The following is a 13,662-nucleotide window of genomic DNA, read 5'->3' as shown; positions in this document are numbered from 1 at the left end:
GGAATTATTAGTCTGTGATAGAGCCATTTACCTGCTGTGGGAGGTGGGGCCAGGGAGGCAAGCTGGCTGACTGGGAAGTGCAGGGACTCTGAGCCACACGGGTGAGCTTTGTCGGTGAGGAGGATGGTGAGGGTGGTGAGGGCAATCCTCTTGGGGAACTCGGAGAGAATGACTCACACCTGAGGCAGGCAGGTTACAGCTGGGTCCACAGGTGTGCTCTACGGTGTGCCAAGTTGTAAGAGCAACTGAAGAGGCAGGAGGCAGCTGCGTGGGCCCTCAACTCCCCGGGGCAAGATTTGCCAGGTACAGCTCTGGGGGACCCTCTGGTCAGATGGCTCCTCCTTCCTGGGCCTGCACCTGCTTTCCCCTCCTCTTGTTCCGTTGGATTGAGCCTTGGAGCCTGGCATAGGAGTTGGGCAGACAGGGTCCTTGGTAGTGGTTGGAGTTGGCCCGTGCTAGGCAGGCTAGTGGGAGAGGAAGTGTCTGGTGACCCTGCCAAGTGCTCTCTATCTCAATCTCCTGGGTCTGGGCATGTCTCCCTGCCCAGGGCAGGCTTGCGGGGTATTTGAGACTAAGTCACTGCGCTGGTAGCGCAAAGCCAGGAGTGGGGCATCCGTCTGGGAAGAGATAGAACGGTGAAGGAGTGGCCCAGGTTTGAGATTTGTGGGTATCCGGACTGTATCTGCTCCAACATCAGAGCTAGGAGTAGGCAGAAGAGTCGGGCGAACCACAGACAGGATCATGAAGCCAGCGGTTGCCCGACAGAGGACTGGGGACCGCGGCATCGAGGGATCTTTTCCTATTGTGGGGTGGGACGCAGTCTCCGTATTCTGCGCACCATGGGGAGGGTTTGTCCTTTGAACCAACTCCCTGGACAGTCCGGAGGATGCGGACACCTCGGAAGGGTCTCACTCGAGAGGCGGCTTTCGGGAGGGTCTGCTCTCCCCGCTTTCCCACTCCCAGCTCCCCCGCAAGGCGCAGGCCAGGTGGCGGCGCCCCGGCTCGGCAGCGCAGAGGAGGCGGCTTCCCGGGCCAGGGGCGGCGGCAGGGGCGGCCCCGGGATCACATGGGCGGAGGCAGGTCTGGGAGCCCCGGGCGAGCTCTCCCTACAGTCGGACAGACGGCTGCGGTGGAACGGCGGCGGCTCCTCGTCCTTACTCCCTCCGTTCTTCCCTCCCTCCTTCCCTTTCCCGGCGGGCCTGGCCGCCCAGCCCGACAGGCAAGCGGCAGCCAGGTGAGCGCGCGCCCACCTGCACCCTCCGCGGGCCACCGCCTTCGGCGATCTCAGCCTCGCCGAGCCCTACCCTCGGCCCAAAGCCCCTCTTCCCTGAAGCCTGTCTTCGGCCTGGATACCCGGTGGCTTGGGTTCGCCCCTGACCCAGACACTCTCGTCCTCTAGTCCCAGCCCCCCGGGGTATTTTGGCCTTGGTGGGAAGCAGGCTGGTGCTGGGGACAGCTAGGCTGACAGCTAGGTAATTCCCGCAGCACTGGGTCCACTGGCCGGTTCAAAGGTCTGAGAATCTCAGGGTGTTAGCAGTCTTCCTGTGATCAGCCTGGGACACCGTGGCTGGGTCTGGGTGAAAGGGAGAGCCAGTTGCCTGGGGGACAAGACAGCCGGCCTGGATAGCCCCCCTCCCTCCCCTAGGCCTTGATGTTCTAGAGATATTGGACGTACTTGCTGACCCATATCTCCCCAGGGACAGCCCGAGGATGGGTGCTGGGCTGGGTGGTGCCCAGCCTGGCATTGCAGCTTCCTGCCTGGGTTGGCTCCTGGCTCCAGACCTAGAAGCTCAGGAAATCCTAGAAGGGCCTGGTCCACAAGGACACTCCCTTGTGGGGCAGAGGGGGCTGTGGATGAGAAGCTTGTGGCCAAACTGGCAGCATCATGAACTTGCCCTGCTGGCCAGTACCAGGGTGGGTGTGGGTGTGGGTGTGCTTCCCTTGGCAGATGAGCCTTGGCCTCCTTTCTCAGGCTGCTCAGAGGGCGCAGCAGGCCCCTAGAGGAGGCAGCAAGCTTCCTCTTGCTCATCTGAATCCAGTTGTCAGGGCCAGGCAGGCAGCCAGGTAGCCCCTCTGAAGACCTTGGGCTGACACCTGCCAGCCCCAGCCCCTGGCTAACTTTTTGCCGTCTGGTGGGGTCACCCCTAAGGCTTGCTGTTCTCCTGTGTGGAAAGCTCTGCTCTACACAGAGAGTAGGAAGTATCTTGTGCTCTTAGTTTTGGGGACAGGAAACAGGTAGTGAAGGGGGGCGGGGTGCAATTACTCCTACCACCTGCTAATTCCTTTCCACAGTTCTCCACCAAGCACTTGTGTGGAAGTCTGACTGCTTGTCCGTGGGACTGCTGCCTATCTTGGGGATCTACTAGTCTGAAGACCCTAAAAGGGGGAACTCAGTCTTCAAGGCCTCCCAGGGTGAGGGGAAGTGAAACTCTCAGAAGAGGGAGGGACTTAGTCACTTCCTCTGTCATCACCATCCAGGCCCAGGCCCTGCTGGGCTGCTCTGAGGTCGGCCACCGGCTTCTCCTTTTGCTTTGGGGTGTATTGTGGGAGTGGGTCCCACCTCCCAGTCTTCTCTTCCTCAGGCATGGCGTTGACTGTGGATGTGGCGGGACCAGCACCTTGGGGCTTCCGCATTAGCGGGGGCAGAGATTTCCATACACCCATCATCGTGACCAAGGTAAGGGCTGTTTTGTTGGAGACAAGGAGCTAGCTACTCCCTGATGGGGGTCTTGTTCCCCATGGGTACTTTCCCCAATTTGTTCTGGAGCCTGCAGCCTGCTCTGGGTAATGTTGGCCAGGGAGACAGTTGTGCTCTGTGGCATGGGTATGTGAGGTCCTTCAGGAAGGCCATTCGAAGATGAAAGGAAGGGGGCCCAGGACAGGGCTTGCCCTTTGCCCTGTCGTCTCAAACCTCCCACCTGTTGGCAGCCATGTAGGGTAGTTACACAGGACAGGTGCTTCTGTAGTTCTTGGGAGCTCACTAGTTTCTTTTTCACCCAGGCTCAGGCCCAAGTCCTGGCTGGAGAGTATTCATGGCCAGGGTGGTGTTTAGGCAGCCACCTGCAAGGTATGATTTGCACAGGCAGGGTTCTCTATCCACAAGTATTCCCAAGCTCGGTTCCTGACATTCTGCCATCGCATTCCTTGGGAGGCCCACGTATGAATGCCAGCGTGCGTGTGTGTGTGTGTGTGTGTGTGTGTGTGTGTGTATGTGTGTGCCACTCAAGCCTGTAAGGGATTAGCTGACAAGCTGGCAGACTAGGAAAGACAGAGAAAAAGGTGGTGGAGGTACAGTCCTGTTCCTGCATTTCTTAGGCAGCAGGAGGACCCTTCTGCTCTAGTCTTCTCAAGCACACCCTTGTCCAGGGTGGGAAACACCAGCCAGCATCTGTCCCTTTAGGTAACAGAGCGGGGCAAGGCAGAGGCGGCTGATCTCCGGCCTGGCGACATTATTGTGGCCATCAATGGAGAGAGTGCAGAGAGCATGCTACATGCGGAGGCCCAAAGCAAGATCCGACAGAGTGCCTCACCCCTGAGACTGCAGCTGGACCGGTAGGTCTTCTGCCTCCACTGGCAGGTCCTGCCACCTTACCCTCCTGCGTTTGTCCATTGCCAGCCAGGCAGTCACCCTCAAGCCTGCCTACAGCCCCAGTGCAGTCCCATCCCAGCCTCCCAAGGCTCTTCTGGAATGTCCTCAGCTCTAGGTCTGTGGTAGGGAAAAAGCAAGATATCCCTGTGACCATATGGGCATAGGTGGGCGCCAGGCTGGGCACGCAGCCACAGGCAAGGTGGGGCAAGCTGGCACCGGCTACCTGGAAGCCCGGGTTTGACTGGTTCTCAGGAGTGTGAATGGCACAGGGTGTGGGCATGGAGTGGTTGAAGAGAGGCAAGTTCTGGGCAAGGTGTACCCTAGCCTCAGTCTCTAGTACCCTTGTATTTGAGAGATGCCTTTTTTTTTTAGTAGACCCAGGTAGAGATGGGGACTGGGGACTCACAACTCGACGAAGCTTATCATCCTTTCTTGTCGTTGTTTTGGGCTTTGCCATTGAACATGAGTCCCTACACTCACAAGGAGTTTCTTGTGTTGGGGGAGGGACAGGTGGATCATCACAGTGAGTCAGAGTTCAAGAATGCTGGGAGATCCTTTGGTCCAAAGGCTCTCTGGGCAGGCCAGCGAAGGAGTTGGATATCTGCTTCTCTCTCTCTCTCTCTCTCTCTCTCTCTCTCTCTCTCTCTCTCTCTCTCTTTCTCTCTCTGCCTCTGTCCCCACTGTCTGGCTTTTTTTCTGGCCCTGCTTCTACAGCCCTTCTCATCTGTGGGCCCTGGTAGAAGGTAACACTGCAGAGGCAGGCTGCCATGGTACTGGCCCTCCTCATTCCATTCTACTCTGTCCATGAGTGTTTGCAGCAGAGAGACCTAGAGGAGGAGGGTGGAGGGGACCTCATGGCATCTGGGAATGGGACCAAAATCCACAGGAGGTGGCAATCAAGGGAAGATCTGCTGACGCCTTTGCTTACTGTTAGGTCTTTCTTGGAGGAACCTGGCCACTGGGGATTGGGCCTGGCCGGCTCAGCACCAGGCAAGCCAAGGCTCTGGGTGCCTTCATTCTTTTGCCAAGATCCCTCTTCAGTCCCCCTCCCACTTTTCCAGGAAGCCTTCAGAGGAACCTCAGCAGCTCTGAGGCAGGAACTCCCCTCACCCTGACCCTAGTCCTCCTCCCTGACCCAGGAAGGCAAAGGCTCCTGCTATCTCACCTCTACAGAAGTGACCAGAGACCCAGGATGTAGTGATGATGAAGTGCAGGAGATGGCTTTGGCGGGTGCTCTCCTCACCCTCACCTCCAATGGCCTGCCGCTCTAGGCTCCTGCCAGCTCTACCAGGAGGAGTTTTAGAGAGGGTCAGAGAAGCCTGTCCTGTAGCTGCTGCCAGCTGTAGCAGGTGCTGGGCCTTCTCTAGCTTCAATCTCCAAGTCCATCTGCCTGTTTAGAAGGGAAGGGAAGCCTGGCTCCACCCCTTGCTTTGCTGGGGAAGAGTCTGGGAAAGGGATTCTGAGTGACTTTCCCAAAGATATGGTGTCCATCAGTAGAGCAACTGGTGGGGACAAGCCTATCAGTGAGGAAAAGTAGGTATTTGGCCGACAATGGGCTTCGGGGCTTGGGACAACTTATTTTCTTTATTTTTATTATTTATTATTTTTCTGTATTTACTTTACATCTCACTTACTGCCCCCACCTCCTGGTTACCCCTTCCCACAATCCTTCCTCCCTCACTCCCTTTCTTCCTTTGTTTTTTTCTTTCTTTTTAACATTCATTTATTTTATATATGAGAGTACACTGACACTGTCTTTAGACACAACAGAAGAGGGCATCAAATCCCATTATAGATGATTGTGAGCCACCATGTGGTTGCTGGGAATTGAATTCAGGGCCTCTGGAAGAGCAGTCGGGTGTTCTTAACTCCTGAGCCATCTCTCCAGCCCCTCATTTTCTTTCTTAAGGCTTTGGTTTCTTCACAGTTTAAAACACAAAAGGGTGATTTACATGGAGTTAGCCATCTTCCTCAGAATTGATCTCAGGCAGTGGCTGTGTCTGTGACAGTCTAGATGAAATGGAAGAAAGGAGGGATGTGGGTCACGTGACAGACGTCTGATAAACTGAATTTATCAAGCATTCTGCTCAAACTCTGTCCTTTCTGGTATGGTGCTGAACCTGAGAGGAATGGCGGTTGGTGGGAGTGGAGTCATTTGTTTTGAACTTACAAAGTTAAAAGTCCAACGTCCAAGAGTCTTGGATACTTGGTTGGTCTGAAGAACCAGGCCTAGGAACTGTCAGTGTTCAGGAAGGGCGAAGTCTAGGATCCTGTGACAGACAGTCTCTCTCTTCTCTCTTGTCCCTCAGGTCCCAAACTGCCTCTCCTGGGCAGACCAATGGGGAGGGCTCCTTGGAAGTGCTGGCAGCTAGATTCCAGGTAAGCTGCGCCTTCCAGCCATGAGCTGCAGCATCCCCAAGTACCCTGAAGGGTGTAGCCAGCAGGGTCATGCCAAACTCTTGGCCCCTTTCTCCGCAGGGCTCCCTGAGGACTCGCCATGAGAGCCAGTCTTCCCAGAGATCTGCCTGCTTCAGCCCAGCCTCTCTCAGTCCCAGGCCATGCAGCCCTTTCTCCACTCCACCCCCTACCAGCCCAATTGCCCTTTCTGGAGAGGATGTGATTGGCTGTAGGTGAGCTTGGCGGGGGTACCCTGGCCAACTGGGCCACCAAATCTGAGCCTGGCCTCTCAGAGTCTCAGTAGTTCTGTGTAGGGGACCCTGGGCCCCCTCCTCCCTGGGGGAGGCTGTGCAGGCGCTGCACCACACACACCGTTTCCCATTCTCCTCATTTCAGTTTCCAGAGTCTGACACACTCACCAGGCCTTGCTGCTACTCACCACTTGACCTACTCTGGCCACCGCACCAGCCAACAGGTGAGGCTTCTTAAGGGCAGGAGATGAGAGACCTGTCTCCATGCCACTAGCTATCATTGGTGCCTCTGGCGGTACCTGAACAGCCTGTGGGACCATGCCCTAGTGACAGGTCCACTGTACCCCTGAGCCAGCCAGAGAAGCTAGCTAACCCTGAGGCCACTTGCGTTCCTCTCTCCTGTCGCTCTGGCCCCCTCCATGCCCCTGGCTCTCTCCCTTTGCAGTGTTTCTTTTGGGCTGTGGTTGACATAGTTTTGCTGCTGTTGTTGGGGTGACTCCCTCTCTGCGTTGGCTGCATCTCTCAAAGACATTCCTCCCGGTTCCAAGCCCCCAACTCCCACCCCTCACCCCCCACACCCCCCTCCATCTTGATCTCCTTCCACACAGCCCAGAGAGACTCTGAGGGACTGTGTGATTCTGCCTCACGCTGCCCTTGGCCTGTTTTCTGTCTCCTCCTTCCTCTGCTGGACCCCTCCCCCACAGTCCCTCTGGCCACTGCTGACAGCTTAACCCCCAGGTGGTATTTCTCCTCCCCCAAGGACAGGGGCGGGGCAGTGAAATAGATGACAACAGTTCTGGCCATCAGCTGCTGGGGGCAGAGTGGTTGGGGGCACGTCCGGCCTTTTGGGTGAAGGGAACAAGGCCCAGCTGCTGGAATCTTACTTCTGGGTCGGTTTTGCATTCCAAAGAGTAGGGCCTTTTGGGGTGGAAGGTTCTGCATTCCAAAGAGCAGGGCCTTTGAGGGTGGTAGAGGAGAGGAAGTGGGGAGGGGGTCTGGAGAAAGAAAGGGCTCAATTTGTGGTGCTGGGCCTTGTGCCTACTCCAAGGACCAGCTGGGTGGATGATGTGACCACAGATCCATCTTTGTGGAATTTAAGATGTGGCTGTTGAGATAAGACAAACATGCCGAACAATTTTGAAACAATTAACTATGAAGCAGTGTGGGATTAATTACAAAAGCAGGAGGCATTCTGGAAGGGGAGAGAGACAAGGAGGTTGGGTGGCCCAGGAAGGCTCCGCTAGGAATCTTGCTGGACAGTGGAGGAGGATTGGGGAGGGGGTTGATTGGAGAATACTGTGCAGGGGTCTGAGATTCTAGGAGGGGGAAGATGGGTCCCATAAAGACCCAACGGATTGAGGTAAGCTGGAAGGGGGCTTGGCCTCCCATTGGTGGGTGCCTCCCTTCTGGGAAATTCTAGGTTGTTGGCCTAGCACACAGTGGGTGCTCGAGGGCAGATCTTCCTGTGGTGTTGCACCTGTACAAGCAAAGATGTAGGATGTGGTCTAAGAAGTGATTATCAAGCCGGCAGCAGCCCCTGAGAATTTCTATGGGAAAATGCAGATTCCCAGGGAATTTATTGTAAGTATAGATCCCCAGGCCCCAGCCTGGGCTTGCTGCAGAGTGAGAATGGGGGGCTCCAGGACAGGAACTTGTAGTTTTGTTTTTGTTTTTCAAGACAGGATTTCTCCTTGTAGCTCTGGCTGTTTTAGAACTCACGCTGTAGACCGAGCTGGCCTTGAACTCACAGAGATCTGCCTGCCTTTGCCTCCCTGAGAACTGGAGAGCTGGGATTAAAGGCCTCTGCGGCAGCTGCACCAGGCCAGGAACTCACGTTTTGACAAACCTGTATGCTAAAGAAGGAGGTGGGGTCAGGTGACAGGCAGGCCCTGGCTAGTCCCATTGCTGCCCGGAAGAGCAGGAGCCTCCTCCCCTCTGGTCTTCAGAGTCAGGCTAGACTGACCCTTGGGAGCACTCAGCCAGCTGCTTCTCCTCAAGCACCCTCGAGGCCGTTAAGGATGCATTCATGGAAAAAACAAAAAAAAACAGAATTCCTAACCCCTCAGGCTGTGCTGATGGCGGCAGGAGTCAAGAGGTCCACACTTCCCTCCTGAGTCATAGCATCTCAGAGGCCCCAAGACTATAGGAAAGAAGCACATTTGGTCACAGTATGTTCCTAACCTGGTTGTGCTACAGAATTTCACAACAAGGCCATGGACATATAAATGAGTAAAGGGTTAAGCCCAACTGGAGACAGGATGGGGCTGGGCAGGCCCTCAGTGCCCTTCACATCCAGGATCAGGTTAGGCTCTGGGCTGGCCTTTCCTACTCCCCTTTGAAGTCTGGGCCCCCCTGCCCAGCCCTGCCACCACCTCCTAAGTGTTAGGAGCAGCTACACTCTGCAGATATTCTCCATTCATGAGTTTGCTCGGGACATTGAAGATTCCTTCTTCACTACTGAATCTAGAAGCCTGTTTCTAGTCTGTACCACTATATACCCTTTACACGTTTGTACTTCCATGACCTTGTTGCAAAATGATTGGCTTCCAGGCTTGGTTGCTTTTTTTCTGTTTCTTCTGTGGAATAGGAGGCTAGCCACATCTCTGTGGACAGGTAGCATGATCTGTGTGTGGAATATATCTAAAGGGTGTCTGTGTGGAGTGCCCCCTCCCCGTCCTCGTTTTGCTCCTCGTGGGGTTCCTAAGTGTAACCTAAACATCTCTGCATCTGGGCACAAGCGTCTCTTCCCTTACAGGATTTCATCCTCCCTAGTGCCTTGGCTATGAGGGCAGGGCACAGGGCATCAGACACCAATGGATTTTTGTAGGCTAGGTGCCCCCGTGTGTTGATCTTGGGAACAGCATCTTGTAAAGTACACGGAACAAGCTGGCCACTGGGGTGGGTGTGGGTGGACTGACTCCTCCCTGCTGCTCTCCTCCCACAGGCCGGCCACAGCAGCCCAAGCGACTCCGCAGTGAGGGTGCTGCTCCATTCTCCAGGACGGCCCTCCAGCCCCAGGTTCAGGTACTAGCAGGTCTTGCAGGGTTGGGTGAGCTCCTGGAGGGTCTGGAGGGGACTGGTTTCCTCGAGAGGGATGGGAGTCTCCGCCCCTTAATCCTCTCATATTTGTCTGCACTGGGGTGTGTCCCAATATCCTTACAGGGTCCTTATTAGTTGTCTCTTCCACAGCACTTTAGACCTGGAGGAAGACTCAGAGGTGTTCAAGATGCTGCAGGAGAATCGCCAGGGACGGGCTGCCCCAAGGCAGTCCAGCTCTTTTCGGCTCTTACAGGAAGCCTTGGAGGCTGAGGAGAGAGGTGAGGCCTCTAGGCTCTGGATGAAGTAAGGCCCCTTGGACTCTCTGGAATGAGGCCAAACAGACTAAGGAAGTAGCTTAAGGGTCCTTAGCAAAATTTGGGATTAGGGGAACATATGTCAGGCCCCAGCTGCCTTAAAGAAGCTTACGTTCTGGTTGGGGTTACTGGGTACCCTCAGAATGTGATAGGTGGTACCAGTCAGAACCAGGAAAACAAGGGAGTGGTAAAGGCAGGGACTCTAGGCTGGGTCTCCAGGGAGGGCTTCTTGGAAAAAGAGGGATTTGATTTGGCCTTGAAACAAGATGTCAGACTCCAGCAGCCTTCAGACAGTGGCCTGGCAGGAGCACGAAGGAATGTGGAGGCCAGCAACCAGAGCTTTGGGTTATGTTCACTAGAAACTGGCTTGGCCTGGCAGCAGGGGATGGTGTCAGGGAGAACTAGTTGTGCTGAGGCGAGGGCCTTGGAAGCCAGAACAAAGAACACTATACCACAAACCATCATGCCAGGTAAGGTATCTTTGTGAACAACACAATACAGTCTCCTGCCAGCTGCCAATTTACTCATTGAAAATACACCAGTATATTTATCCAGTTGAACAGATACGTAGAGTCATACCCAACCTCAACCCCTGAGGAGCTCCAATGATTGGAGATATGGCTCTGAGAAGTTTCCACAGGCGTGCATACAGCAGTGGGATGCATGCTGTCCCTCCAGGAAGTCATGAATGATGCCCTTTAGAGCAGCAGACAAGAGTACTGTCTTGTCCGCAGAGAGGATGAAGCTGGCAGAACAGTGCTTGGAGCTGCAGAATGGCCAGTCCCTGGCAGCTGGTTACAACTCTGAGTGTGTAGTGTTCACTGGGCTGTTTGCTGGAACATAGGGGGCTGAGTAAGAAGGTTTCGGAACAAAGCCTGCCCATCCTGACTCTGAGGTCTCTATGGACTAAGGGAGGGGCCACAAGGAGATTGGTAGTGGACAGGTGGGGGGAGAAGAGTACAACATAAGGCCACTTCTTGGGTGCCACAGACTCTCAGCTGAAGCTCGGACAATAGCTGCCTCTGTGCTTCATCTTGGTGTTTTCGCTGGCTCAGATGCAATGGTGCATATAAGCAACCTTTGAAAGGGCTGTACAAAGGCACTGTGATGCTCTTATGATCTAGTATAATCTGTTTATATCCTCATGACTGGCTCACAGAGAGAGAACACCTACCTGTCTATGTTAAACACTGGGCACAGATGTTCCCAGGTTGCTTTGGAAGGACAGAGTTCTTCATCAGCCTTTGCCAAGGCTCTGTCTGCCTCAGTCACCTTCTTTACCATTTTGCATTCCCACTGGTACTATGGAGGTCCCTGTGAAAGTATGCTTTCTGCCACAGGAGTGGGAGTGTCCTGGGGAGTAACGGAGGAATGTCATAAAATGCCATTAAGTACAGCTGGGTACCTCTGCGGTGGACAAGCAGCTGTCATGAGTCTCTGTCTCCTGCCCCTCCCAGGTGGCACACCTGCCTTTGTGCCCAGCTCGCTGAGTCCCCAGGCTTCCTTGCCCACCTCCAGGGCCTTGGCTACCCCACCCAAACTCCACACTTGTGAGAAGTGCAGCGTCAACATCTCGTGAGTATTGGGGGGGCTGAGTGATGAGCATACCTGTGGCTTTCAGACAAAGCTGGGCCATTAGTCAGGGACCATAGAGGGCAGCATGGTCAAGTGGCTTCAGGTTCAAAATGAATGCTTGGCTGCTTCCTGCCCACCTTCCTCTCTGCAAAGGAATGAAAAAATGCTAGCATTTTTGGTTTTCGTACATATTCCCCAAGCCTCTGGAAGTCTGTCCCCTGATGAAGCACCTCGCTCCTCTTAAAAAAGCTTGCTTTTTTTACCCTATCCTGGGCTCATTTCTCAATGGGTGTCATTATAATGCAGCCCTTCTCTATGGTAAGAAAAATGCTTGTACCCCTCTCTCTCTAACTGCCAACACTGAGAGTCAGGTGACTTACTTCCAGCAATGCCTTGACCTTTCCTGGCTGACGCTTTCTCATTGGTGGGACAGGATAGTGTCCTGTACTCTGAGGAACGTAGGTGGAAAACTGATGTGTACTAGTGGCTCTCTCAGGAGCCTACATCCCTGTTCCTGGAGTGGTTGCAAAGCACAGAGCACACTGATACCCCAGGGTATCAGTTCTGATCGCGGTGCCTTGAAATGCTGACGTGTTGAGTTCTGTATCGAGGGTCACTCTCTGAGAGCCACAGCCCAGGAGACATGAGGAATTCCGTCAGTGTGTGAGGCAGCATCTGCCTCAAATTATATTCTCTTGCCTAACTAAGCTTGCCTGGATCAGTGTTATTTTTAATTAAACAATTATTTATCGGTATATGGCTGAGTATGGAAGTAACCATGGCATATATGTGAAGATCAGAAGACAAAGTTGGGCAGTGGTGGTGCACACCTTTAATCCCAGCACTTTGGAAGCAGAGGCAGATGAATCTCTGAGTTCGAGGCCAACCTGGTCTACAGAGAGAGTTCCAGGACAGCCAGGGCTACACAGAGAAACCCTGTCTGAAAAACAAAAAACAAACAAACAAACAAACAAACAAAATAGCTTTGGGGAGTTGGTTTTCTCCTTCTACCATGGGTTCTGAGGATGGTACTCAGGTTGCTGGGCTTGTGCCGCAAAGTGTTTTTAGCCAATGAAATGATCAGACTGGCCCATTAGAGGTCCTAGTCAGGTGTTTATGCATGTGTTTGTTGATCCTTTGTTGGGGGTTGCTAAAATGAAATTCCCGAGAGAGGCTTTTGGGAGCCAAGTGCCCTGAGGTATTTGTGTCTGAGGTTCTGACTGGCTGGGGAGCAGGTTTCCTGGAAATGGTGGCCTCATGCCAGGTCCTCCTAACTGTCCTGCCTCTGTCCTGAAATGAATGGTTCTCCCTTTCTGCAGGAACCAGGCGGTCCGCATCCAGGAGGGGAGGTACCGACACCCCGGCTGCTACACCTGTGCAGACTGCGGGCTGAACCTGAAGATGCGTGGTCACTTCTGGGTGGGCGATGAGTTGTACTGTGAGAAGCATGCCCGCCAGCGCTATTCGCTGCCTGGAACTCTCAGTTCTCGAGCCTGAGCCTCAAGGTGCTCAGCCTGTCTGCACTCTCAGACTCCGCAGACAGGACCATATTGAGAGCAAGCAGGGAAGGGTGAGAGCAGGTGATAGATATTTTCTTACATGAACTAAGGTTGGGGAGTCCCCTTTGTCCTTGCTGGGTGAGGCCAAGGGTTGGGACTAGTGTCAGGTTGCTAGTGCTAAGGACTGTAACACTCTCTCTGGCCTTTCTCCTGCAGGCCAGGTTCTGTACTACAATCTGTACTACAGGTTGCCATATTTGACAAGTTTGCGTATAGGGTTGGACACGGATAGAAGTATCTAGAAGGGAAAGGTGGGCCTGAGGTTAATGATATTCATGGTGTGAAGTTTCTAACATATGAACTCTATATACACATGGATAAAATTAAGTGTCCTTTCTTCCTTCTTTCCTGTTCTGGGAAGAAAGTTTTTATTTATAGGTACCCTCTTTTTCCACCTCCTTTAAGTCCCACCTGCTATGTATCCCATTGTAGAGGCCTGTTTCTTTCTTTCTTTCTTTTTTCTTTTTCATAGCATTGAGACAGTATGCTAGCTACCTCAAACTTAAAATCCTGCCTCTCAGCCTTCTGTATGCCGGGGCTGTAAGCGTGCCGCTCACCACATTCCGTCAGTCACTTCTTTAAGTTTTGGGGTCTGTGCTTCCTTTAACTCTTTTGTAAAGGTGTGCCTTAAAAAAAATGGTTGCTCATGTTTGGAGGGAGTGAGTTTCTTCTCTGAAGCTCGGAGAGACACAGAAATGGAGAACCAGGGAAGAGCTGCCTGGCAAGACAGCCAAACACTCTGTAAACTCAGCTGTGGGCAGAGCTGGACCGGACTTGACTCTCACTCAGTTGGATGCTACCGACCTCACTGGCTACCAGTGTACACAGATGAGCAGGACAGGCAAGAAGCGGGATCCAGTGATGGTGTATGGGTGGAGAAACTTTATCCTCCAGACTGCTTGCTCCATTTGGAACAATGATCCATCAACCAAGGATAA

At 53.7% G+C, this 13,662-nt stretch overlaps 1 protein-coding gene across 4 annotated transcripts; it reads left to right on the top strand.

Moving 5' to 3' along the window:
* The first annotated feature begins 1,103 nt into the window (after positions 1-1,103).
* Pdlim2 (PDZ and LIM domain 2) lies at positions 1,104-13,379 on the top strand. 4 transcript variants are annotated; one of them, XM_028758868.1, is made up of 10 exons: positions 1,104-1,234; positions 2,583-2,677; positions 3,401-3,552; positions 5,899-5,968; positions 6,068-6,219; positions 6,383-6,461; positions 9,182-9,261; positions 9,427-9,554; positions 11,048-11,165; positions 12,485-13,379. In XM_028758868.1, exons 2-10 carry the CDS (start codon positions 2,585-2,587, stop codon positions 12,660-12,662), a joined length of 1,050 nt encoding a protein of 349 aa, XP_028614701.1. In that variant the 5' UTR covers positions 1,104-1,234; positions 2,583-2,584; the 3' UTR covers positions 12,663-13,379. The 4 variants fall into 4 exon arrangements, with proteins under 4 accessions (XP_028614701.1, XP_028614705.1, XP_028614702.1 ...); XM_028758872.1 differs by lacking the exon at positions 1,104-1,234 and adding an exon at positions 2,048-2,064; XM_028758869.1 differs by lacking the exon at positions 1,104-1,234 and adding an exon at positions 2,293-2,412.
* The last annotated feature ends 283 nt before the right edge of the window (positions 13,380-13,662 follow it).

The sequence above is a fragment of the Grammomys surdaster genome, unplaced genomic scaffold, assembly GCF_004785775.1.
Source record: "Grammomys surdaster isolate TR1022 unplaced genomic scaffold, NIH_TR_1.0 126219, whole genome shotgun sequence".
Classification (NCBI taxonomy): Eukaryota; Metazoa; Chordata; class Mammalia; order Rodentia; family Muridae; genus Grammomys; species Grammomys surdaster.
The sequence above is the reverse complement of the archived record's forward strand: the minus strand, read 5'-3'. Positions and strand labels throughout refer to the sequence as shown.

Bases quoted from the DNA above. Each gene is read 5' to 3' on its own strand.
- Pdlim2 (XM_028758868.1), top strand. From the start codon at position 2,585: ATGGCGTTGACTGTGGATGTGGCGGGACCAGCACCTTGGGGCTTCCGC. The intron at 9,555-11,047 runs GTGAGGCCTCTA...TGCCCCTCCCAG, and splicing joins CTTGGAGGCTGAGGAGAGAG to GTGGCACACCTGCCTTTGTG. The intron at 11,166-12,484 runs GTGAGTATTGGG...CCCTTTCTGCAG, and splicing joins AAGTGCAGCGTCAACATCTC to GAACCAGGCGGTCCGCATCC.